This window comes from Triticum urartu, chromosome 1, assembly GCF_003073215.2.
Source record: "Triticum urartu cultivar G1812 chromosome 1, Tu2.1, whole genome shotgun sequence".
NCBI classification, from domain to species: domain Eukaryota; kingdom Viridiplantae; phylum Streptophyta; class Magnoliopsida; order Poales; family Poaceae; genus Triticum; species Triticum urartu.
Window position 1 is genome coordinate 542,102,522 of NC_053022.1, and position 23,398 is coordinate 542,125,919.

Sequence of the window (23,398 nt, forward strand, 5' to 3'; positions counted from 1 at the left end):
GCGTGTGATGATCCCTGCCTCTCCAAAGGTCGAGTTTAAAGCGAACCCCAATGAGTTGTCTTTTTACTATGGCATGTGAAGCTCAAGCAGACCAAAAAGAAATCCCAATCCATGAAGAAATAACAATCCTATAGTAAAGATTTCAGGATATCTAATTTCTTGTGTGAAGTTGAAAGGACTTATAATAGGTGTAGGCATTGTCCAACTGAACATGGCAAAGATGCGAACTTCGAATAAGAATATAAAAAAGTAGAAGATAGCAATTGGAACCTAACTCGTTCGGTTCTGAAAAAATAAACTGTGTAATCAGAAATTTGTGTAATTTGAGATATGTAAACTATGTAATATAAAAATTGTTTTAGTTTTGCGGAGCGGTCCAAATGGCGGCAGCACCCGCGTCCTCACCAGCTTAGACGGGGCTCCCATGTCCCCGCCTACTGCAGTTGCACTTGATACCCGTGTCGATGCGTAGCGGAACCGAGACTCCCACGTCCTCGACAGTGGCAGGAAACTCACGCTTCTTCCCACACATAATCATGTTGTATGAACCAACCATCAAGAAACATAATATCAAGTGAACAAACAGTTAACTTTTATCCAAATCTATTCACAGTACAAGTCTTTACCTTAGCCTTTTGAGGATGTCTATATGATTGGGTTTGGTGCTTCACCTACTAATCTCATTGCCAATCCTCCTCCTTATGGTTAGTGGTCTCCTAATTTCCATGCCTTGCTCTAAACCCCTCAGTTTGCAATTCTATCTTGTTTGAGGCCAAACTTCTGTACATTCACATGAGTAGGTATCATTAAACTGAGAAAGCAATCACAAAATCATAGAAAAGGATATATTTCGGAATGCATATCAAGCTAGTCCTTTGTAACGACCATAGCAATTACTATATTTAGTCAGCAACTGAGGTATAAGAGGACGATATAGGGGGAAATATCGCGAACTGCAAACACTAAATACTCGAGTTTGTATGATAACAATAGTGATTCATCCATGTGTAATGAAACTTCAGAGGTGTTATTTAGAGAGAAATTATTAGGTGTAGACCTCAAATACAGATACTGAATAGTCAAGTTACCTGGCATCATAGTAATCAAATTCACATAATGAAAATCATGGAAAAAGGTTAAAGAGAAGTGCTTCCATTAAGCACTGTAATATGATATAGTTGTGCATGCCTGCTGTATTTGGCTGCTGAACTACAGCTCCTCCTCCATCCATTTTAGAGTCCTCATTCCTAAAAATAAAAGAACATGGTTATTCTTTATGCATGAAAATCTGATTGTTCTCCAAGGGGGATTGGAAATCACAGATTAATTCAGGAGCTATTATTAATATAAAATAATAAGAAAAGAGAGAATATTGCAACTATTAACAAAAGTATTGTTAGGCCACAAATTAGAACTACTTAAATTTTTAACACATATGGACACATACCCCAACAGCAAAAGAAAAACAATAGTTGCTGCAGCTGATTTTCGCACGGCATCTATGCATAGAACAGAAGACAAATTTAGTTAGCGCACTTACTACTCATTTCTCCTCAAAACCGAATAAAAGTGCATTGATGATGGGCATATCTTTCCCTGATTGAGAGGTTCAAATTGTTGTAAAAAAGGAGAAAAATAGACTCACCTGATTGAGCATGAACGACTAAGAAAACAGCTGGAAATACTCTAGGAATAAGGGCACAAGCATGGCGTCGTACATGCATGATTTGTCCAGTTACGGCAGGTGTAGTAACTTATTCTGAATTTATGAAACTCAAAGGCCAAGCTAAAAAAAATCCTTCCGATCTAGAAAGCCCGACCTGTCTGAAAATAATTGAAAAAAAATATGTATCAGTACAGAGGGAGTTCTGTTTACAACTACACATGGAAAACCTTTTGTTCTTCTGAATTCACCAATCAGTGCTCGTCATACTCATTTGCTCTCTTGAAGCTAATCTCTTAAAGCCAAAAGTTGAGCACACTTTGTTGGTCAGGCACTACTGAATGATATCGATCCTGAAACACCGCCACAAAGTCTCCCTTAGTATCATAGCCACACCACCTTTGATGAAACACAAAAAATCGCAGGAATCATGGAACAGAACAACAAACAACATTGATCCTACCAAATCGAACTCATCGAATGGTGTAATCAGTGGCACCTGTACATGTACAAACCAATTAAATTCGACTAATATATGATTTATGAAAAATTATCATAGAGATCAATAGAAATAACTCACTTGAAGGACGATACCTCATTTGGGGAAAACATCCTAACGGAGATCAGTTTTATCTGCGCTGTAAAACCTTGTCGGTCTAATACCATGTTATCAGTACTATAATGTGCACAATTTTTTTACTTATTTAATATTTGATACATCATCAACCAACCTTTCTCTACTTCCATCAACTACTACAGAATACTGCAAGATGAAGGTTCCATTTCAGTACAGAATAGAAAATGATTATAAGAGAACTAAGCTTCTCTTCAGACCAGATCTAGGAATTAAAATAATTAGAGAAGCCCTTTGCAATGCACATATAGTCCCAAACCAATCACTTATTCTCCCTCCTCAATTTGAAGAGCTAGTGCTCAAATGAACTTAGTAAGTACCATTCAAATATTTCTCAAGTTTCCACAACCTATGTCTACAACTTCCCATTTCAGGCTAAATGTAGAAGAGTAGTGCTAACATCTTGAGTAGCTGAGAAAAAACTACGAGCATGGCCTTCAGAAAGAAATCGAGGACAAAAGAACCAGATGAGAAGCCAGGGAGCAGCAGATGTATGTCTGACTCTAATTATCAAGACAAAGATTAATACTAATCTAACCTCAGGCATGCTGCTGCTTGTGGAAGTTGTGTCCAATTCACTGATATGTCTCTTTAAAAGTTTCATATGACCCTGTTAAGAGAGAATAACTATATAACTTGAATAAATTGGCAGTTGTCTTCAGAATAAGAAAAAAATGGTAACAGAAACCTTTAAACCAAGTTGTAGCTCATAATCATCCAGCTCATCAGACCATCTAGTTGACTCTTTAATCTGTTTTAAAACTTCCTCGGGGTTACTGTTCCACTGCAAAATGTTCAAACTGAATACAGCAAGTTCAATCCAGGAAAGCACAAATGATAAAACTGACATGTACCTTGATAAAGTCAAGTTGCAGAAGGCCTTTGCGGTATGCATAATATCTTCGAACACCATGCAATGTTTTTAGAAGTATATCTTTGTCCTGTAAAAATGATATTTGAAAGTTGAGACAATTGGAACACAACGCAGATTCTTAGAATATCACAGATTCATATTTATAATCTTATCTCTCCACGGGCAAAAAAGGTGAGACATGCAAAGTTAATTCCACAAGAAATTAAAAACTGAATGTACCAAAACATTTGAATGATCTAGAACTGAAACACTAATCACGTGCGAAAGAAATAGTTCATCACAATAAAAGGATGGGCGGGCGGCTGCTCACGCTCGCGGCGGCTCTGGCTCTCCCGTGGCGAAGGGCGGCGACCTGCGGCGGCTCCCCCGGCGCGCGACGGGCGGCGGCTCCGGCTCTCCCGCGGCGAAGGGCGGCGACCTGCGGCGGCTCGGCTCTCCCGCAGCGAAGGGCGGCGACCTGCGGCGGCTCCGAGAGACTGAGCCAGCATATCATCTTGAAATTTTACAAAGTCACCGTAGGCGCCCCGTAATCGACAAGAAAATCTCCTCCCGCGTATCGCCAAAAATCCTGAAATAAATTCAGAATAAATGTAAGCACCGGGACTAGAAACCTAATGAGATGGGGATACCACTATCCACCTAACCATCCAACCACAGATTTGTTCGCAAATCAACACCTTTTTAATAATAGAGATTCATGCATTTGTCCCGCGATGTGCACACCTACCCTTGACAAATGAAAAAAAGAAGACGTCTCAAGCTTTGCTCAGTTTACCCTGGATTAACTTGTGGCCTGTATATATTAAAAGGTACGATTTTGATGATTGGAATTTTGTAACTACACATGAATATATCGTAGAACTTTTTAACGGTTGAAGTTTGAACTTTTTTCACATTTTGCTTTGTACTGTTCAGACTCGGGTCATTAACGAGTCCCGCAACAATTTATGAAAAAAGAATAAAAAGAAGATTTCTAGAACACCCCAATTATTTCAGAGTTTTCCAACACATGGTATAAATTTTCATGAAAAGTTTCATGCATGCTTTATGGTACAGTATTAGGGCACTAGACTGTTTACTTATTCGGAATTTTTTTACCATCCGAATGTGGGTAAAATGGAATAAATAATTTTCAATGCAAGGAAACGTTTTCGTGAATAGTGAATCATCTATGGTGACTTTCTTAATATCAAAGCTCCGATCTCGGAGAAACCATTCATAACGTCTCGTGGAGAAAGGACCTGAGGCGACTGAAACCCTAGGCACCGCCCCATCTACTCCCTTTCTCACCGTCGCCACGGAGCGTCGCCGGGCAAAGCCCTTGTGGCGCTGGTGGAGGCGGGGAGGTCATGATCTGCGAAGTCCTGCTTGTGGAAGAGTTGGAGGGTTGCTACTGATGGCGAAGCAGATGTGTGCTCGAGTGGTGGTCTTCATTAGGCGATCCTCGATGGCGGCGTTGGTGATCTAGCGTGGCGATCTTGAACGGTGGCCCAGCCTGGCTAGGTCACCAGAAAAAGAGTCGGTGCATTTTTTTAGACAAACTGCAAAGCTTTATTACGTCGTCACAATGTTTACAGGGACGAAATCAAGTTCGTTGGGCTGGCCTAACCAAACATGGCGGCAACCCCGAGAGATAAAGCATGCTTTGCTAGCTTGTGAGCCTCTACATTCGAGATCCTAAATTCATGAAGTATGTTATAAGCCTCAAATTCAGTCCGGTGTTGTATGATTTCATGTGCAATTGCCCAATAGCTTCCTTTGTTTTGCTGTTGGATGTCATCGACGGCCATTTTACAATCCGAAGCAATATGTACCCTTCTGACATATATGTTATCTGCCAATGCCAAAGCCTCCCGGATTGCGAGCATCTCCAAAGTGCCTGGGTCCCAAAGATGGGAGAAAACCACCGCCGAAGCTCCCAGGAAGGCTCCGTCTTGGTCTCTACAGATAGCTCCCGCTGCACCTCGCGCCCGGCCTACTGCGGCATCGACATTGATCTTGACCATCCCCAATGGCGGTGCAATCCAGCGATTAACTCAAGTTTGTGACCCCCTCACCCCAGCGACTTGCGGCTTCTGGAGAGCCTTGAGTTCTGCTATGTAGGAGTTTACAAACCCGTTGATGGCATAAGGTGTCTGGAAGATGTCCTCGTACATTGCCTGCCTTCGAGCGCCCCATAAGGCCCATAGGGTGACGACGAAGACAAGGAAATCATCCGTGCTAAGCGATTCGTGCATGACAAACAACCATCTCTTTGCGTTTTCCTCAATGCATGTACTCATCTTGTCAAGGATCGCCTCGGAAGACAGCGCCCAAGTGCTCCTTGAGACGGAGCAATCCACAATGGCATGGCGCCAGGTATCAACAGCCCCACAAAGACGACAAGCTCGTGAGGTTGACATATTTTGATGATGGAGTAGCGCTGCTGTGGGGACAGAATGCTTGGCGAGTCTCCATAAGAAGAATTTCAGTTTTGAGGGAACCTTTATCCGCCACAGTTCGGTCCATCCCTGGTCAGCACCCGTGGAGTCGGAAGAGGACCCATCTTCATACAACCACGCCTAGCGACTTAGCTTCGTTTGCTGGATCATCCGGTACGCCAATCGAACGGTAAACGTGCCCTTCCTCTCCTCTGACCAAGCCCAAAAATCATCAGTTTCTCGTGTACAGAGGGGTATTTGCAATATGGCTGCTGCGTCGATTGGTATAAACACCTTCCGGACTAGATCCTCCTTCCAGGATGAAGACGTATGGTCTATCAGCTCAGCCACTGTAGTTGGAGGGTTCTGCACCAAAGAAGTGATCGGCTTCTTCATGTTTTGTCTCGGCAACCAATTATCCTCCCATATCTGTGTCGATTCACCGTCTCCGATTTTGCGCACCAGCCCCTGAACCATGATATCCCGGCCATCCAAAATAGCCCGCCAAATCTGCGAGGGATGAGACCCTAGCGTTGCACCAAAAATGTCCGAGTTAGGGTAGTATACTGCTTTCAGGATCCTCGCACTCAGAGATGGTGGGTTTTGTAACATGCGCCAGGACTGCCGTGCTAAGAGGGCCAAGTTAAGCATCTCCATATCCCGAAAACCAAGACCTCCAAGATACTTTGGCAGGGTCACCACATCCCATGCCACCCAACTCAGTTTCCGCTTCCCCTGCTTGCTTCCCCACCAGAATTGTCTGATTAGCGAAATAATGCTTTCACATAGTCCCCGTGGCAGCCGGAAACATGCCATCGAATATACTGGAATAGCTTGAGCCACTGATTTAATAAGAACCTCTTCCCCTGCTGAAGATAATAGCTTTTCCATCCATCCCTTAACCTTTTCCCAAACTCGGTCCCTCAAATATTTGAAAGTCCCGTTCTTCAAGTGACCGACCTCCGTTGGCATTCCCAAATACCTGTCACTGAGGGACTCGTTATGCACATTCAAAACATTTTTCATATCGTCTCTCACCACTTGTGGGCATCCTCTGCTGAAGAAAATCGAAGACTTATCATGATTTATCCTCTGACCCGAAGCCAAGCAGTACGTTTCAAGCAGGTTTGATACCGCTACTGCCCCCTCATTCCCTGACTTAAAAATCAGCAGGCTGTCATCTGCAAAAAGGAGGTGGCTAACGGCCGGGGTCGTTGGTGCTACCTTTAGTCCAACAATATTTGATGACGAAGAACTGGTTTTCAGGAGGCACGAAAGGCCCTCTGCTGCAATTAAGAAGAGATAGGGGGATATCGGATCTCCCTGCCGTATACCTCTGCTCGGCATGAAATGATCAAGCCTTTCACCATTAAAAAGCACTGAGAAGGATACAGACCGTACCATACCCATGATTATTTTTATCCAAGGGGGGCAAAACCGAGTTTTCCCATCATTGCTTCCAAGTACTCCCATTCCAACCTGTCATAAGCCTTCATCATATCAAGCTTAAGTGCACAATAACTGTTAACCTTAGCTTTGCTTCACTTCATATTAGACACAGATCTGTAGCGTGGTCCTCGAAATTTATAGAGACCCTTATTTTTTGTAAACTCAAGTTCTTTTTGTAGATTTGAAAAATGTTTGCTACGATAAACTTATTTTCAATAGAAACTGAACTTTTTAAAACTATTCTTAACACACATTGAACATTTTTAGTATGTGTTAACCTTTTTTATTCGAACTGTAATTTTTTTAACACACGGAAAACCTTTTCTATTATAGGTTGACAACTTTTTTTATACATACTGGAAATAAAATAATGTACAATAAACCTTTTCAGGAAATGTTGATATGAATTAAAAAAATCACGAATGAGAAAAGTCCATGAATTCAAAAAAAATTTGAAGAATGTTCATGTTTTTTTATGAATTTGAAAAAGAAGAAACGATAAGAAAAGGTAACAAAAAAGAAAGAATAAAAAGTGCTGAAGGAAAATAGGGAAAAAAATAAGTAGGATTTAAAGAGGAAAACCAGAAAAATTAAAAACCAAATCAAACATAAGAAAACTGGACGAGGAGAAAGAAAAGAACCGTGGAGACGAAGGTGGCACGCACCGTCCGTTGTGTGCACCCATGTCTCTGACCGTCTCCGGCGGTTTCGCTTTTGGAAGGCCCAAAAGTGGAGCAGAGCGTGTGTGCGCGCGCCTCTGCTCAGCCGTCAGCTATGACAGACACCACGGCACAAGTAGTGACACCACTTACTCGACTCATGGTCATGGATGGGCAGGTAGGCATATGCGGTTTTTGCTCTCGGTTTGTCGCTGCACACCAAATGCTAGGCAGGCAGGCTTCTTCTGGCCAGGCGGCTTGTTGTCTTGTCATTCATTGCTGCGATTGCCACCAAACTTAACAAGCGTTTCACTGCTGCGATCGCACGATCCACAGACAACAAATCGGCGCCGAGTCCGGAGAGTCAGTTTGGTTATTAGCGACGCGATACTCGATTCCGCGTGCCTAGGAGCATCTCCAACACAAAAATTTGGCGTCCAATAAAAGTTATAGCGCGCCACTTTAACACTTTTAGTGTGCCGGGACCAACATCGCTTTTGCAGACGCCCAAAATACACGCGCACAAAAAACACACAGTGCAAATTGTGAAGCGCGCGTAATCTGAAACCCAAAATATGCTGTGCGCGCCCAAAAACTTTTAGCGCTACAGCATCTGCTGGAGCTGTGCGGCGCCAAAAAAATATCTTTTTGGGCGCTTGTTGAAGATGCTCTAAGGTGGTCAGTACAATGGCCGTAGACGGTCACTGTGTATACTCTCTCTATAAAAAAAACATAAGAGCATTTAGATCACTCTCTCAGTTCTCAACTTTTGACGTGCTGTCGGCAACACGTACATGTGGCGCGTCAAGTGTGAAAGCTGTTCGTAAAAGGCATGGCTTTTCCCAGGGAATAATCCGGCTAGCCAAAAAAGGCCACAGCAATATCGTGCTGATCTGTTTCGTTTTTCGAAACCCTAAAAGCAGGCAGGCGGTTCCGTGCCATGATCTCATAAGCTAGTTGGTGGTGCTACCATTCTACTGCTAGCCTTCCTGCCTACCTCGATCGAAATCGTCAAATATCTCTATTATTTTACTTTACTTCTAGTGTTTTTTGTACTGCTTTAAAAGATGATGAATAGATTGAAAGTTTATTTCACAAAAAAAATATCTCTACTATTTGATAGTAGTAAGGTATTTCTAGAGCACCTATAATGCCTGACATTTTTCTTCTAAATAGTGATGTCTTGCTCCGCATCGGCTAGACTCGGGCGGAATGGTGTCCAACATTTTTTTTCCGATGAAAATGATGATGTCCAACAATTTCAACTACATACTCATAGTTTTTTTATTGTTTTTTCTGGAGCATCAAAATTTTGTTATATAATTGCAAGTACAAAGCTATACATTTCTAGTGCTGAGGTTTTCTTTCCATGGCGTTGGTTTGACAGGACCGCATCCTTGATGACTTTCTATTTGCGATCAACAATGACATGGTAGTAGAAGAGGACCTAACATTAAGGCCGTGAAGGGTGTACCGAATTTTTTTCCTATGATCTCGCTAAGCGGCGGCCGCGGTATCAGCATATCTAGTTCCTTCTGGCTCCACCGGCCATCACATTAGGTTAGGGTTCTTTCTCGCGGGGACGGTGTTTAGGCAGATAACGGCTTCTCATCTTGAAGATGGTTTTCTAGGTTCCGCTTCTCCACAAGCCCAGGGGCGGAGCCAGGATTTTGGTATAGGGGGGGCCAAGTCAAGTTCCTAAACTTTTTCTAGACCAAAAAATAACAATCATCATACTGTAATATATGCCACACGATACAAAACATTGATACAGTTGTATAAGTTCAAATTTATCTTTACAATTGCCAATAACATGACAAAAAAATAATAATTTCACAGGAAGAGAACTTACCTGTCAAATTTTTTTAACTTTTAACCCAAGTAAGTCTCTCGTTTGGCGCTTAAAATAAAATCAATATTTTGGAGGCACTTCTATTAGAGCTTCAACTTGCTTGTCTAGTGGCAGCTCCCAATTTAACATGTTTTTGCTTGTTCTGCAACACTTATCATGTCCGGCATATCCTGATCATGGGTGTCAATTGGACCAGATTTATGACTTGCACATCAGCCTTATTAACAATTTCAGTGGAGAACTGGAAGCAACCTGCTTAAATAATGAATTAACGTGGACAGTGTTTGACAACGCTTTTCTCTTCATAGCTGCTGAATTGCAGTGTGACAATTAGCTATATTGGATAAGTTTGACACAGGGAAAATTTGCATCGCAAATAATTACTCATACAAGATAATTTGCATCACAGTCACTATAATTTTTAGAACATGTATATGATAGGAATTCTTCATAGAATCATAGCATTACAAGTCAGACAACCAGAACATGTAAACTAGTAAAATCTGATGTATATATGTCCAACAATGATACAAGATGAGAATTGAGATTACTAGATGCATGGTGCGATGTGCTAAACCTTTGGATCATTGGCTAGTTTCTGTTGGTTGGAAATCAGGCTGCGAGCCTGCGTCGCGCCGTCGCAGTTGCGCTACGCTGTATGAATAGGATCGGGAGCAATAGGTCAGGGAGAAGAGGCGGCCGCCGGCCGGGCGGGCGAGGGCACCGAACAGCGGGGACTAATCCACGTACATGTTTTTTTATGAGCCTATTCCACGTACATGCTAATCTTTTTTTGAGCTTTTTTGGAGCTAAACGTACGTACAGGCTGATCACACGAGAACATACGGCACTAGTGTGGGCTTGACATAGGCCTTCTCCCTTTTTCTTAAATTAACGCCGTATAGGGGGGCCAAGTACGTATAAGCGCGAGCAATACATGCGTTCCTATCGCTAATTACACAGCATCATTCGATCATTAGAGGGGGCCACGCCCCTGCTCGCCCCCCCTTGGCTCCGCCACTGCACAAGCCCATCCATCAACACGAAGCTCCAGCGTAGATTACTATCGTTTTCTTGGGACAGCGAGGTCATGTTTTTTTGCTTTGCGTTCGTGACTGCAATATATGATGTCAGGTGTTTTAAATTGATCCAAGAGCTAAAACGGCGATGACTAATGTCCTTCTTAGAGGCGCATGCACGAATACAAATACTTTTTGATTATGAATGACGAGGTCAGGCCCGGCTCCGACTCAAATTAAGGTTAGAGGCTTCAGTGCATCTATAGTTGGGCACCTCAAATCCGCCTCAAATGCCCGCACGGACGACCATGTCACTACCCGTTCACGAAATTTCGACCCAGACGGGTGCCTTAAACGCTCGGGCTGACAGACACCTCTCATATCCAGCCCAAACATAGGGTGGGTATGGGGCGCCCCTGACGTGTCCACCACGTCGGACCCGGCCCATGCTAGCCCACCGACCCCACATATATTTATCCCCATCCACTTGTCGGACCACCCTAGCCACTTCACTCCACCCCCTCCCCCCCTCCGCTACCCAAGCTCACCTCCGGTGATCTCCGACCGTCTCCGGCATGGCGAGCAGTGAATCTGACTCCAACTAGTCCGCATCCGTCGATTGGGGTGTCATCTCGTGCGGGTTGGAGGAGGCAATGGCCGTCCGCATTGCACTCCGTTGCTCCCGGGAGGACAACGCCCGACCGACAGTAGGATCTGTCCGGCGCGACTCCATAGCGTCGGCTCAACTCGCACTCGGATCCTCTAGGGCTAGATCATCGCGGTCTCGGCGGCCTTCAAATCCCTCATTCCCGATCTCCGGTCAGGCGGAGTATGAGTCCCATCAGGACCGGAGTGCTCGTCGTGGCAAGGAGAGGATAAGGGGCGCCGAGGCCAGACTCGCTGCCTACATGGCAGCGGCGCGGGCGGCCGCAGAGGAGGAAGCCATCTGCGCTCGCATTGTGAAGAAGCGGTAGCGGAGGAACACGTGCGCCCTCGCCCAAGAGAAGAATCGAGTGGTTCGTGCCATGGCCGGTCTGCCACCAAAAAAGAAGAGGGAGGACATCGATGGTGAGGACAGCTCCGGCGACAAGCAGGTCCAGCTCGATCCCTGCTACATCTTCGACTGGTACTTCCGCAACAAGGATGGCAAGGGCGTCAGGAAAGGCAAGGGCAGCCGTGGATGATCTTCTTCACTATAGTCAAACATGCCAGATTTTGGTAATCCGATGGCATGCTAGTGATGTAGTAGCCGGAACGATGTATATAATGCAGCGACGTAGTTGCATAAATTTGAGATATAATAATTGAGATGTCCGATTATGAGAAGATAAATTTGAGACTTGACCGATCAGTATCGGTCGGCAATTTGAGGGGTCAGATCTGCCAAATTGGACTGTAGATGCTCTCATGCGACGATGAGCCACCAGGCAAACCTGTCTGGGAGGATGGGCAGGATTGTTTTTTATTCACCAGGGCACTTGAACATGCACCCATTTTCCAAATCATTTGGCGTTCGAAAGCGGGCAAGAAAAGCAAGACCAGAAAAGGCAAGGCGCTGGACGCGGGGGCGGGGGTGGGGGTGGGACCCCCCGATAGAGAGGGACCATATATGGACGTCTGTCGACCCGCGATAACGATATTCCCCAGAGAGAAAGAGAATCCAGTCCCCACCCGCCGCCGCGCCGCTGATAGCGAGCGTGACAGAGTCCTCCCCCATTAAACCCCCCCGCCCGGCCGCCGCGTCGTCCACCGCCACCGCCAGACCACGCCCGCAATCGCCGACCGAGGCACGGACGGAGAAGCGCGACGACGCCCGCCATGGAGGACAGAGCGCCGCTTCTGCCCCGGCACCAAGAGGCGGCGGCGGCGGCCAAGAGCGGCGGGTGGCGCTGCGGGGCGGCGGCGGCGGAGGCCAGGAAGGTCGCGCACGTGGCGCTGCCGATGGCGGCCGTGAGCGTGGCGCAGTACACCGTGCAGGTGGCCTCCAACATGATGGTCGGCCACCTCCCCGGGGGCGTGCTGGCGCTCTCCGCCTCCGCCATCGCCACCTCCCTCGCCTCCGTCTCCGGATTCAGCCTCCTCGTACGTCACCCCTCACACCCACCTCTCTCTCTCTCTCTAACACACGCCTTGGTTCCGGCTTAAATTGATCGCCGCATTGCCCTGTTGCAAACTTGATTTGCCGGCTTAATAACCAACAAGTGATTCACTGTTGCTATTGCACGATCTTGCTAGAAGCAATCGGTACGAGTCGGCCTCAGATTCAGTTTGGGGGGTTTGAGGTGCGGTGCGCATTCAGTCATTCAGTGTATGAGCCCAGGTGGTCAATCTCGAGTTGAACACGAGCACCTTGCTGTAAAGTGTAAAGTGACCTCGCTAGCAACAAAATAGGATTCTCTCCTTTTTTTCCAGTCAATTATTGTGTTCTAGCCTTAAAAGCAATACTCCCTCCGTCCCAAAATAAATGACTCAATTTTATACTAACTTTTACCGAGTCGCTTATTTTGGGACGGGGGAGTATAAGTCTTTTTAGAGATTCCAATATGGACTACATACGGAGCAAAATGAGTGAATCTACACTCTAAAATTTTGCTCCGTACGTAATCCATGTTGAAATCTCTAAAAAAAAAGTGTTATATTTAGAAACGGAAGGAGTATATCATAACAAACTTGTGTGCGTTCTGCCGCTGAACATTGGCTGCTACTGCTAGCATCAGTGTATTAGTACAAGTTTACCACGGCATGGCGCGATCAATTAAATTATGCAAAGCTTACATGTGTTCAGTCTGCCTTAACCTGTTTGGTAAAAGAGGTGTGCTGGAAACCGGAAAAGTGCAAGTTTAAGCCATAGTTAAGTCTCTCAAGCATATAATCCTATAATGTCATTTAAATGGAATCAGTCAGTAGGGGTTTAGTATTTTGTCCCTGTTTCAATAACTGGGATATCGCTCCACTGAAGAGGGTTAATGCAGGAATGGAACCACCCATGTTCCGTCAAGCTTTCAAGTGAACTTTGTCACTTGGCGTGGTCAAACTTCAAGAACACGTTGTTATTTTGATGCAACAATCTTACAACGGGCGTGGGCTGTTACTCTACATCTTTGTTTAATATTCTGAACAGTTTAAATATAACTGTTTTCTTTAAAACTGCACATATTGACCCCAGTAATCTGAATGCTCTGCTTTGCATGACAGATTGGAAAGGCAGGCGGTTTAGAAACTCTGTGAACGAGTCCAGCGTAGGTTTAGTTTGGGGTTTTGTGGTGCCGTGCTCATTCGGTGTACGGGCCTAGGTGGCCAATCTCGAGTTGAACACCAACACCTTACTGTAAAGTGTATAGTGACCTCACTAGCAGCAAATTATTCTCTCTTTTTTTCTAGGCAAGTACTGCATTCTTTCGTTTATATACCTTATTAAACTTATTAAAAAGATATGTATCATAACAAACTTGTGTTCCGTTTCAAAAAAATAACAAACTTGTGTGCGTTCTGCCGCTGGACATCGGCTGTTTATTACCACGCCATGGTGCGATCGGTCAAATTATTCAAACCTCACATATTAAAGAAAAGGCATATTGTCGTTACAAGTAGTAGCCATCATTAAGAAGGAATTAGGAGGGGTTTAGTCTTTTCTCATTTTTTCCCCACTAACTGGGACAAAGCTCCACCGAATGGTTGAATGCAGGAATGGGACTAACTATGTTGTTCCGTGAAACTTTCAAGAGTAACTTTGTTATCTGGCGTGTTCAAAGTTCAAGAACACTTTGTTATTTTGATGCACCAGTCTGGCCATGTGTGGGCTTAAGGGCTCAAGACTATACGCTATTACCGCACATCATTATTTAATATTCTGAACAGTGTTAGCAAAACTGTTTTCTTTGAGTTGCACATTTTTTACACCAGTAATCTGAATACTCTGCTTTGTATAACAGATTGGAATGTCAAACGGCTTAGAAACTCTGTGTGGTCAAGCTTACGGGGCCGAACAGTACGGCAGATTGGGAGTGCAAACCTACAGAGCTATGGTCACCCTGACGGCTGTCAGCATTCCAATCTCACTTCTCTGGGTATTCATGGGAAAACTCCTGACCCTCATAGGCCAGGACCCCATGATCTCGCATGAAGCCGGAAGATACATAATGTGGTTGATTCCGGCCCTCTTTGCATACGCTGTCAGCCAGCCCTTAACAAAGTTCTTACAGTCTCAGAGTCTGATAATCCCTATGCTTTGGTCCTCCATTGCGACGTTGCTCTTGCACATTCCTGTTTGCTGGTTATTAGTGTTCAAGACCAGCCTTGGGTACATTGGAGCCGCTTTGGCGATAAGCGTATCATACTGGTTGAACGTGTTCATGCTTGTCGCGTACATCGGATGCTCAAACTCTTGTAAGGAGACATTCTCGCGTCCTACACTCGATGCTTTCAGTGGAGTGGGTGTGTTCATGCGCCTAGCTCTGCCGTCTGCACTAATGTTATGGTAAGCACAGCAGTGTGATTCAGAATGGCCACGTGTCACGTTACTTTTCCCTGTTGAGCTAACGAGTTTCCGTGTGAATCTTCCAGTTTTGAATGGTGGTCATTTGAGGTCATTATTCTTCTGTCTGGACTTCTACCCAATCCAGAGCTGCAAACTTCAGTTCTGTCTACATGGTAAGAATTTCCCATGTAAGGTAATATGCACTGATGGTAATATTTGCATCATATTCACATGCGTCTTTTTGTGCAGCATGACAACAATCACACTGATGTATACTATAGCATACGGGATTGGTGCTGCTGGAAGGTAAGTAGAAGCTTAAGATACTTCTAGATATTACTTCTTTTCTGGATGGAATTATCATTTGATGACGGAATTCTGTATTTTTATTCAATGGGCAGCACTCGGGTATCAAATGAATTAGGTGCCGGGAATCCTGAAGGTGCTCGACTGGCTGTCCGCGTTGTCATGTGTATTGCTGTGACTGAGGCAGTTGTCATCACTGGGGCACTGTTAGCATCCCAGCACATCTTGGGCTATGCATACAGCAGTGATAAGGAGGTTGTTGATTATGTCAATGCAATGGTTCCCTTCATCTGCATCTCAGTTGCTGCTGATAGCCTACAAGGAGTTCTCTCAGGTTAAAACTTTCTAACTACCAATTGATCTGTCAATTTTACCGTCCCTTCAAAAGAGTGTGATGTTATAATGATTTCGGCAGCCATAAGCTATACTTGTTTCCAGCCATGACACCATACTGTGATATATATATCTTCACCCTGTAGTTTGATTTCGATAATTCAGTATGTAGCTTTTATCCAGTTTGGTAATAAGCCTTGCTAGGTAGCAAGTGAAACTATTATCTGTGAGTCATGCCGATTTCGCAAAGACATTACCAGGTAACGTGCCACTTATTAGATTTGTTAATGTTTCGCTATACTAATGCTATTTTGTGTTGTGGAAGCCGACATTGTTACTTGGGGAGTTACTTGTTTGTTCTTTCAAACATGTGCTCTTACGTGAACATGGATGGCGGTGTTTACGTCCACACACATCTGGCTGGGATGTAACCTTAAGTGGGCGCCACCTCACTAAGTATGCAATCACTTGCACCTTTCTTCTAGCTAGTGGAACTGTTGTTTCCTTCACAGGTCTGTTTCACTAGATGTGCAAATTCATGCTTGTTGACAGTTCTGGACAGGCAAAAATTATGAACTATACTTGCTCAAACATATGCTCTTGCCTGGCATTTCCAACATAAGCTTAATTTAGACACAGGCAAGATCCTCATGTATACTGACATCATATCGCTAAACTCCAATAGAGAAGAATCCGCTCTTTCTGTTCTTTCTACATAGTTTTAGCACCAGATGCATTCATGTCTAGTGCTAAGTGCTAACACACATTGTGTGTTAATCATTTAGGTATTGCTCGAGGGTGTGGGTCGCAGCACCTGGGCGCCTATGTGAACCTCGGTTCGTTCTATCTGTTTGGGATTCCGATGTCCCTCCTTCTTGGGTTTGTTCTGAAGATGGGAGGGAAAGGGCTTTGGATGGGCATTTCCTGCGGCTCCATAATGCAATTCCTACTTCTGTCCGGCATAGTGTTCTTCAGCAACTGGCAAAAGATGGTTCGCTCTTTCATCTCAAACTTTGCAGTTTCTCCATGCCAGTGTTGATCGTACATGAAAGACAAAGCCTGATTTATATGCCACTGAGCTGTTTGATGCTTTTGCAGTCTGACAATGCGAGGGAGAGCGTTTTCGGCGGAACCCTGGCAGAGAAGGAGCCTTTGATGTCTGATGTAACGGGCGCTGCCTAATTTTGTCGCGGGTTGCTCAATCCCTTGACCCGAACTTGAAGCAGACGACACGGCAGCTTAATCTTGTGGCTGTAGATGACAGTCTCAGAGATGTGAGTGTATAGAGAGGCGAGTTTGCTGAAGAACCGAGGAAATCAAGAACTAACTGGTGCCCGTAGTTGTAATGTTGCAATTTTGTTGAGGTCGGGAAGAATGATAGCAGATATTCAATGGAGAAAGTAACACGGGCGTAGTTTCGGTAGCCATCTTCTGAAAAGATGTTGCTAACGGATCCTGAAGCAGAGTACCAACCTCTTTAAAAATAAATAAAAAGTGACGACTTTGCCATAGACATCCTTAGGATATGTCTTTTTTTTTAGATTCCGAATTCAATTCAGAATTGAAAGTATATGGACGGCTGTGTTTATCTCCGCAAGGTTCTGTTTGCATATTTGGGATTTATGACTTGCAAATTACTCCCTTCGTAAAGAAATATAAGAGCATTTAGATCACTACTCAGTGATTTAAACACTTTCTTGGGTAGATGCGTGAGAGAGCATTATTGGTCTGCCGACCTTTTTTTTTTTTTTGAAAGAACAGCATGAGCTCTGCCTTTGCATTATAGATGGGAGGAGATATAGAGTTACATGGTACAGATAGAGGCGGCAAAAGTGCCCCACAAACCAAAGACAAAACTAACTCTTGAAACAGAGAGCTACAGAGACAAAAAAGTAGACACTATCCTACACCCTGTTCCTACCCAGCCACCTGAATGGTGCTCACTCCTGAAAACACGAGAATGTTTGCGCCTGCATAGCTCCGTAGCTGCTCCCGTTCTCTGTTTTAGCCGACTTGTTGGACACAAGTGTGGAGCTTGGCCACTTTAGACGAACCGCACCGCACGTCGCTCCTAGGGGCGGGCAGCATTAACCAAGCTCTAACTAACTACCGGGCAAAGTAGTTTACACCACTACACGATGGAGACAAAAAATAAGCTTGGATTTGGTTGTCGTTCGTCTACATTCGTGTGTTTTTAGATTGGATTCTTCCCATCCACGCTCCACTTCATCAGCGGCGGTTGCTGTTCTGGTGCATTTGTCGTATGAGGCTTAGCACGACGATTTTTCAACTATCTACGACAACCGGCTTTTTGTCCGGCTCCGGCACGGGGAAGGGCGATGACGGCGGTGCACCTTCGGCTCGCTTCAGTGCTTGTAGTCGTCGTTAGGTGGTTTACGAATCTGGATATTTTTTTTATTATTTCTGGTGTTCGTTGTACTGCCATGATTAAACATGAATAGATCAAAAAAAAATCTCACAAGAAAAGAAAAAGAATGCATTCGATCGGGTAAAAGAAAAACCTAGCCGCTGAGCTGTCACGTAATACGCAATGTAAATACTCCCTCCGTTCGCGAATAAGAGTACATCTAGGTTTTGTCTTAAGTTAAAGTTTTAAAATTTTGACTAACTTTATAGAGAAAAGTAATAGCATTTATGGCACTAAAATTTGTATCACTAGATTCTTTTCGAAATGTAGTTTCATAATGTACCAATTTGATGTCATATATGCTACTACTCTTTTCCATAAAGTTGACCAAAATTTTAAAACTTTGATTTAGGACAAAACTTAGATGTACACTTATTCACGAATGGAGAGAATACATGATTTTGTGGAGATGTTGAACCACCAGCTAGCATTGTTGTTATTTTTACGTGGACTAGGAATGGACCGGCCTCTGTTTTTTTTTTTTTTTTTAGAAAGACTGGGCTATGGGTGGGCGGTGGCTGGCAATGGCATCAGCAGTGAACAAGGCAGTAGGGAGCTAAAACGAGCTAGCTAGCCTTTTACGCGCAGCCCGGGTGCAACACCCCCGTGCTTTCATGTGCCCCTGCAAGGCTGCAACGTCGCTGGCATGTGCTTTCCTGTGCCCCTGCAGCATCGCTGGCATGAGACGACATCACATGCCGCCGCACCGGACTCTAGACCGCGGAAACTGCTCGACACGTCTCATCGGTATGCTGGCCAAGACTCTAGAGAAACAGGAACAGAATTGCTTACCGTGCAACTCAGGCTGGGCAGCGCCTGCTCGACACGTCGTGGGTGTTTGCGCGGGCTGAAGCGAGCGTCGCATGCCACTGCGTTGCTCGGTAAAAATGGAAGGGGCCGATGGATGGCCTGCCGCCAGGAAACCCGACGTGTCTCGGAGACCCAGATCCGGGGCACGCGCTCCCGCTTGTCAAGATGACCCGCACATTCTGCGTCGCGAGAGAGAGGAGCTTCTTCGCCACCGCCGTCAGCCGTCTGGGCTTAATCCGGCGGCCTCCTCTAATGGCGGTGGAGGGGATGGAGAGAGCTACGGCGGAGGGCCTGGCGGCTGGGTTTGGCTGCCGCCCGAGTTACCTAAGGCGCTAAAAATCACCTCCTGGAGGCGTACTTGTGCAAAACACGCACTGAGGGTGTAATGCCACCCAGTCACGGCGCTCACCGGATTTTTTTAAACGGCGCAAACACGACGAGTTCATGCATATTTTGGCGACTTCAAACCAAATTCGATCAAACACGGCACAAACACGCCGCTTATACATATTTAAAGTATTTTACAAAAAAAAACACACTACTACGCCCGCCCGCCGTCTCGCTCGCCTCGCCGCTCCTCGCCGGCCGCCGCCCTTGCAGTTCTACATGCCGAGGAGGCTGTAGAACCGCGTGTAGTCGCCGCCGCCGTCGTCGTCGTCGTCATCGTCGTCGTCGTCGCCGCCTCCGTCATGCCCGCCGCCCCTGCTGCAACCCTCTCCCGGTTGGCGCGGTGGGTTGGACGGTCCGGTGGCGTCCTCGTCGTAGTCGCTGTCGAGGATCACGACGCCGTGCTCGTCCTCGCGCCCACGCTTGCGGGCGGCGATCTCCTCCAGGGCCCGGGTCTGCCGGTTCATCTCCGTCCGAAGGTAGTCGTCGCGCGCCCACCGGAGGGCGTCCGCGTCGGAGAAGCCGCGCCGGGCTATCTTCTCGTACTCCGGGGGGAGACTGGGCTCCGGCTTGGGCGCGACGAGGACGAGGCGCCCGAAAGCGGGGGTGGAGTCGGCGATGCGGATACCGGAGCTGCGGGTACGCCGGCTGATGACAGGCGTGTCCTGGGGCTCCTGGGGCTCCGGCTTGACGGGGCGGAGGCAGGGAGAGCCGGTCGACCGACCGGACGAGGAGGAGGACGCCCCGGGGTCCATGCACCTCGGCATCCACGAGCTCCCACGACGGCGAGAGAAGGACGGCGGGGAGGGGTACTCCAGCCTCGGCGTGTTGCCGCCCTCGATATACTTGAGGACGGCCTCCAGCGTGCGGCCGGGCACGCCCCACCATCGGCGGCGCCCCTGGGAGTTGAGCCTGCTGGAGGGCACGACACCGTTGGTGGCCTCGAGCTGCTCGGCGTGACGACGGCGGAAGTAGGGCTCCCAGTGCGGGCTGTCAGGGACGTAGCGCGGCCCTTCCCTCGCCGCTCGCGGCAGAGAGGCGCGAATACGAGCGATCTCCGCACGACGCACCGCCTCGGTGGGCGGTGGTGGCACCGGGACCCCATCGGCGCTGATTCTCCACGCCCCGGGCACCCGCATGTCCGGCGGGACCGGGTACTCGGCCTCGAAGAGGAGCCGAGCTTTGTTTTTGTGAAGGTGGCGGCGGCCGAAGCCGTACGCCGCCGCGCCGTTGCTTGGGAATCGTTCGTCCATTTTTACGAACTGGGACGGCGAGGGGAGAGGGATGAAGGGGAGATAGGGTGCGTCGGCGGTGGAGACTCTGTGCGTGTCACCGGCGCGCTGGGGTCGGTTTATATAGGCGGAGGCGGCGCGAGCACGCGTGGCGGCCTCGTCTATGCGTGGCATGCGCGGGGACGCGCGTCGTCACGCCTTCACTGCGCCGCCCGTGAGGCATCAATGACGGAGGCTGACCGACGCGGCAGTGCGCGGCAGTTTTGACATTGATTCACCGCGGGAAACGAGGCGATGAGGACGACGAAGCGGCGAGAAGCGAAACGAGTCGCTGGCAAGGAGGACCAACGGCTCTCTCGCGCCAAAAACGATTCCCCCGGCGTCCCCAAACGCCCCCAGCGCGCCTGGCTCGGGTTGGCTCCGTCGGCGCCAATTTCGATCCGAGCCGGCGAAAATTGCGCCCTTGAGGACGTGATTGAGTCGATTTTTTAGTGCCGGCGGCTGAAAAATCGCCTGAAAGACCTTGTTTGGAACGTGGCTGAAGATGCTCTGAGCGTAAGGGCGGCGCGGGATGAACAGGGCGAGCGGGAGGGCCACCACGACACCATACATGTTTTATTTATTGAGACTTTGGACTTTTGATTAATGAACTTCGCACGTGTTCAGAACGGATTCCCATTCAACAATGAGCCCCTCATTTCGTTAAAGAAATCATCTCGGTTGCTCATATCAGATTGGTTTTTATTTCTTTTTTTAAAATAAGATTGGTTTTTATTTCTTTCCTTAGAGCGTCCCCAACAGTAATCCGTAAATTTTCTCCCGCATTCGTCTGTGGACAGGTGGATCAGTCCGCGGACACGGATGCGAAAGGCAGGCATCCCATTGTAACCGTATATATTTTCACAACAACTCAAACCAATCGTAAGAAATTTGTTCAAACAAGTCTGAATTTTATATAAATACGGCCGGATTTCATATAAACATACCGCATTTCATTATAACTACATCAAAGGGGTGCTAGGCAGGCTCTGAAGTATAATTAATACCTAATCTAAATAATCACCGGCGTCCGCTCTCCGTGTCCGGCCATGAACCAAGAGAACAAAAGCTTCGTCTTTTCCAGCTCAGCCTCGGCGCTTTCCAACTCTGTCTCTGTTGCCTCCGCCTCCGGAGGCCGAGGAAATGAAGCTATCCACATCCACGTCGTCGCCAAGCGACTAATCGGCCGAAGATGCTCAGCCCACCAAGCTTGGCGTTGACGGGAGGCGAGGAGCGGTGGCCTTCCTGGGACACGAGCGGCGGCGTCCAACCGTGCACTACTTATCACTACTAGGGAAAACCTTATACACAGAATCTTAGCAGCAGCGCGGCATAAAAAGAGGCGCTGTTGCTAATTAGTAGCAGCGCGGTTACGGAAAGCGCGCTACTAGTGCAAATTTAGCAGTAGCGCGTGATGTTTAAACCGCGCTGCTACAAAAATCCACCGACAGTACACAACGACCTAAGTTTACCAGTAGCGCGACGTGATAGGAAAGCGCGCTGCTGCTACGCTCATAAGCACGTGACACAATACTTCTTCATAACCGACCCATGCAATCCCAGTCATGTTGTCGTGAGGAGAGGCAAAAGGAACATCATTGGAATGGATGGAGTCGCCAACGAGGAAGACTATGATCAGTACGACAACCCAATAAGGGAAAATGACGATGATGATGAAGTATACGTCAAAAGAAGAATCAATACTACATTACCTAAGAAAAATCGTACTCCATGAAAAAGGCAAATTCACAATGAGGGGCTCAATTATTCTTTGACAAACAAGAAGGGAAAGAAGCTGACTCAAAAACGAAAACGTCAGCGCTGAGGAATCGGTCAAATGATGTAATATATATATATATATATATATATATATATATATATGTTCATATTTTGTATACACACTTAGGCATTATTATGCATGGGTCCAATGATGTAATATATATGTTCCTATTTTGCATACATATTTAACCGTCAAATGATGCAATATATATCGCCTTCCCTTTGTTCACTGCTCTCGGAAAAAAAGTGAGAAAAATAAAGGAAAAGAAAAAGGGAAACTGGTTATAGCAGTAGCGCTTTACTGAAAAAGAGCTACAGCTAGTCAAGGTAGCAGTATCGGTTTCTGTATAAAACCGCTATAGCTGCCTTTAATAGTAGTAGCGCGTTTTGTCTAAACGCGCTACTGCTACGTCCACTTAACCCAAAATTCTCACTCTCCCTGCTTCATCCCACCTCTTTTTCTCCAAATTCCCACTCTCTTCCCCCCGTCGCACCGCCGCGCCCGACCCGGCCCCGGCGCTCGCCCCCGGCGCCGGTGCTCGCCCCCGACCCAGGCGCTCGCCCTCGACCCAGGCGCTCGCCCCCGACCCAGGCGCTCGCCCCTGACCCAGGCGCTCGCCCCTGACCCTGGCGCGCTCGCCCCCGACCCCGGCGCGCTCGCCCCTGACCCATCGGCCCTCGCCTCCCTCCTCTGCTTCCTCCCCTCCCAACCTCAGCCTTCGTTGGGCCTGCCTCCTCGCCCCTGCACCCTCTGTAAACCACCCCCTCTCTCTCTGCTAGCTAGGGTTCTTCGGTTAATTTACTTAGGTTTTAGTTATGTTAATTAGGTTATCTATTTAGTAATGAATTTAGATAGGTTTCAAAATTAGCTGAATTTATATGCAAATTTGAACTGGACATGTGATATGTGGATATGTCATGTTTTGGACATGTCATGTTTTGGTAAATGATCCGAGTGGCCTATGTTACGCTGGAATGTTGATTCATTTCCGTTCCGGTGAATTTCAGGCGCTCGATATGTCCATTTTTTAGCAAAG

The 23,398-nt window shown here is 46.7% G+C and overlaps 2 protein-coding genes across 3 annotated transcripts; one reads left to right on the forward strand and one right to left on the reverse strand.

Annotated features, from left to right (window-relative positions):
* Window positions 1–1,186: 1,186 nt before the first annotated feature.
* LOC125533090 lies at window positions 1,187–11,597 on the reverse strand. The gene is made up of 6 exons (XM_048696868.1): window positions 11,479–11,597; window positions 3,482–3,647; window positions 3,152–3,238; window positions 2,986–3,081; window positions 1,448–2,907; window positions 1,187–1,247 (listed from the first exon to the last, which is right to left on the reverse strand). The coding sequence occupies exons 1-5, from the start codon at window positions 11,595–11,597 to the stop codon at window positions 2,668–2,670; spliced, it is 708 nt and encodes a 235-aa protein (XP_048552825.1). The 3' UTR covers window positions 1,187–1,247; window positions 1,448–2,667.
* A 606-nt stretch (window positions 11,598–12,203) lies between these two features.
* On the forward strand, window positions 12,204–17,195 carry LOC125528150 (protein DETOXIFICATION 14-like). Of its 2 annotated transcripts, XM_048692661.1 has the most exons (7): window positions 12,205–12,652; window positions 14,503–15,047; window positions 15,134–15,220; window positions 15,297–15,353; window positions 15,449–15,687; window positions 16,472–16,677; window positions 16,785–17,195. In XM_048692661.1, the coding sequence occupies exons 1-7, from the start codon at window positions 12,389–12,391 to the stop codon at window positions 16,866–16,868; spliced, it is 1,482 nt and encodes a 493-aa protein (XP_048548618.1). In that variant the 5' UTR covers window positions 12,205–12,388; the 3' UTR covers window positions 16,869–17,195. The 2 variants fall into 2 exon arrangements, 1 of the variants encoding a protein (XP_048548618.1); XR_007292333.1 differs by lacking the exon at window positions 16,785–17,195 and having other exon boundaries at window positions 12,204–12,652; window positions 15,449–16,142; window positions 16,472–16,670.
* The last annotated feature ends 6,203 nt before the right edge of the window (window positions 17,196–23,398 follow it).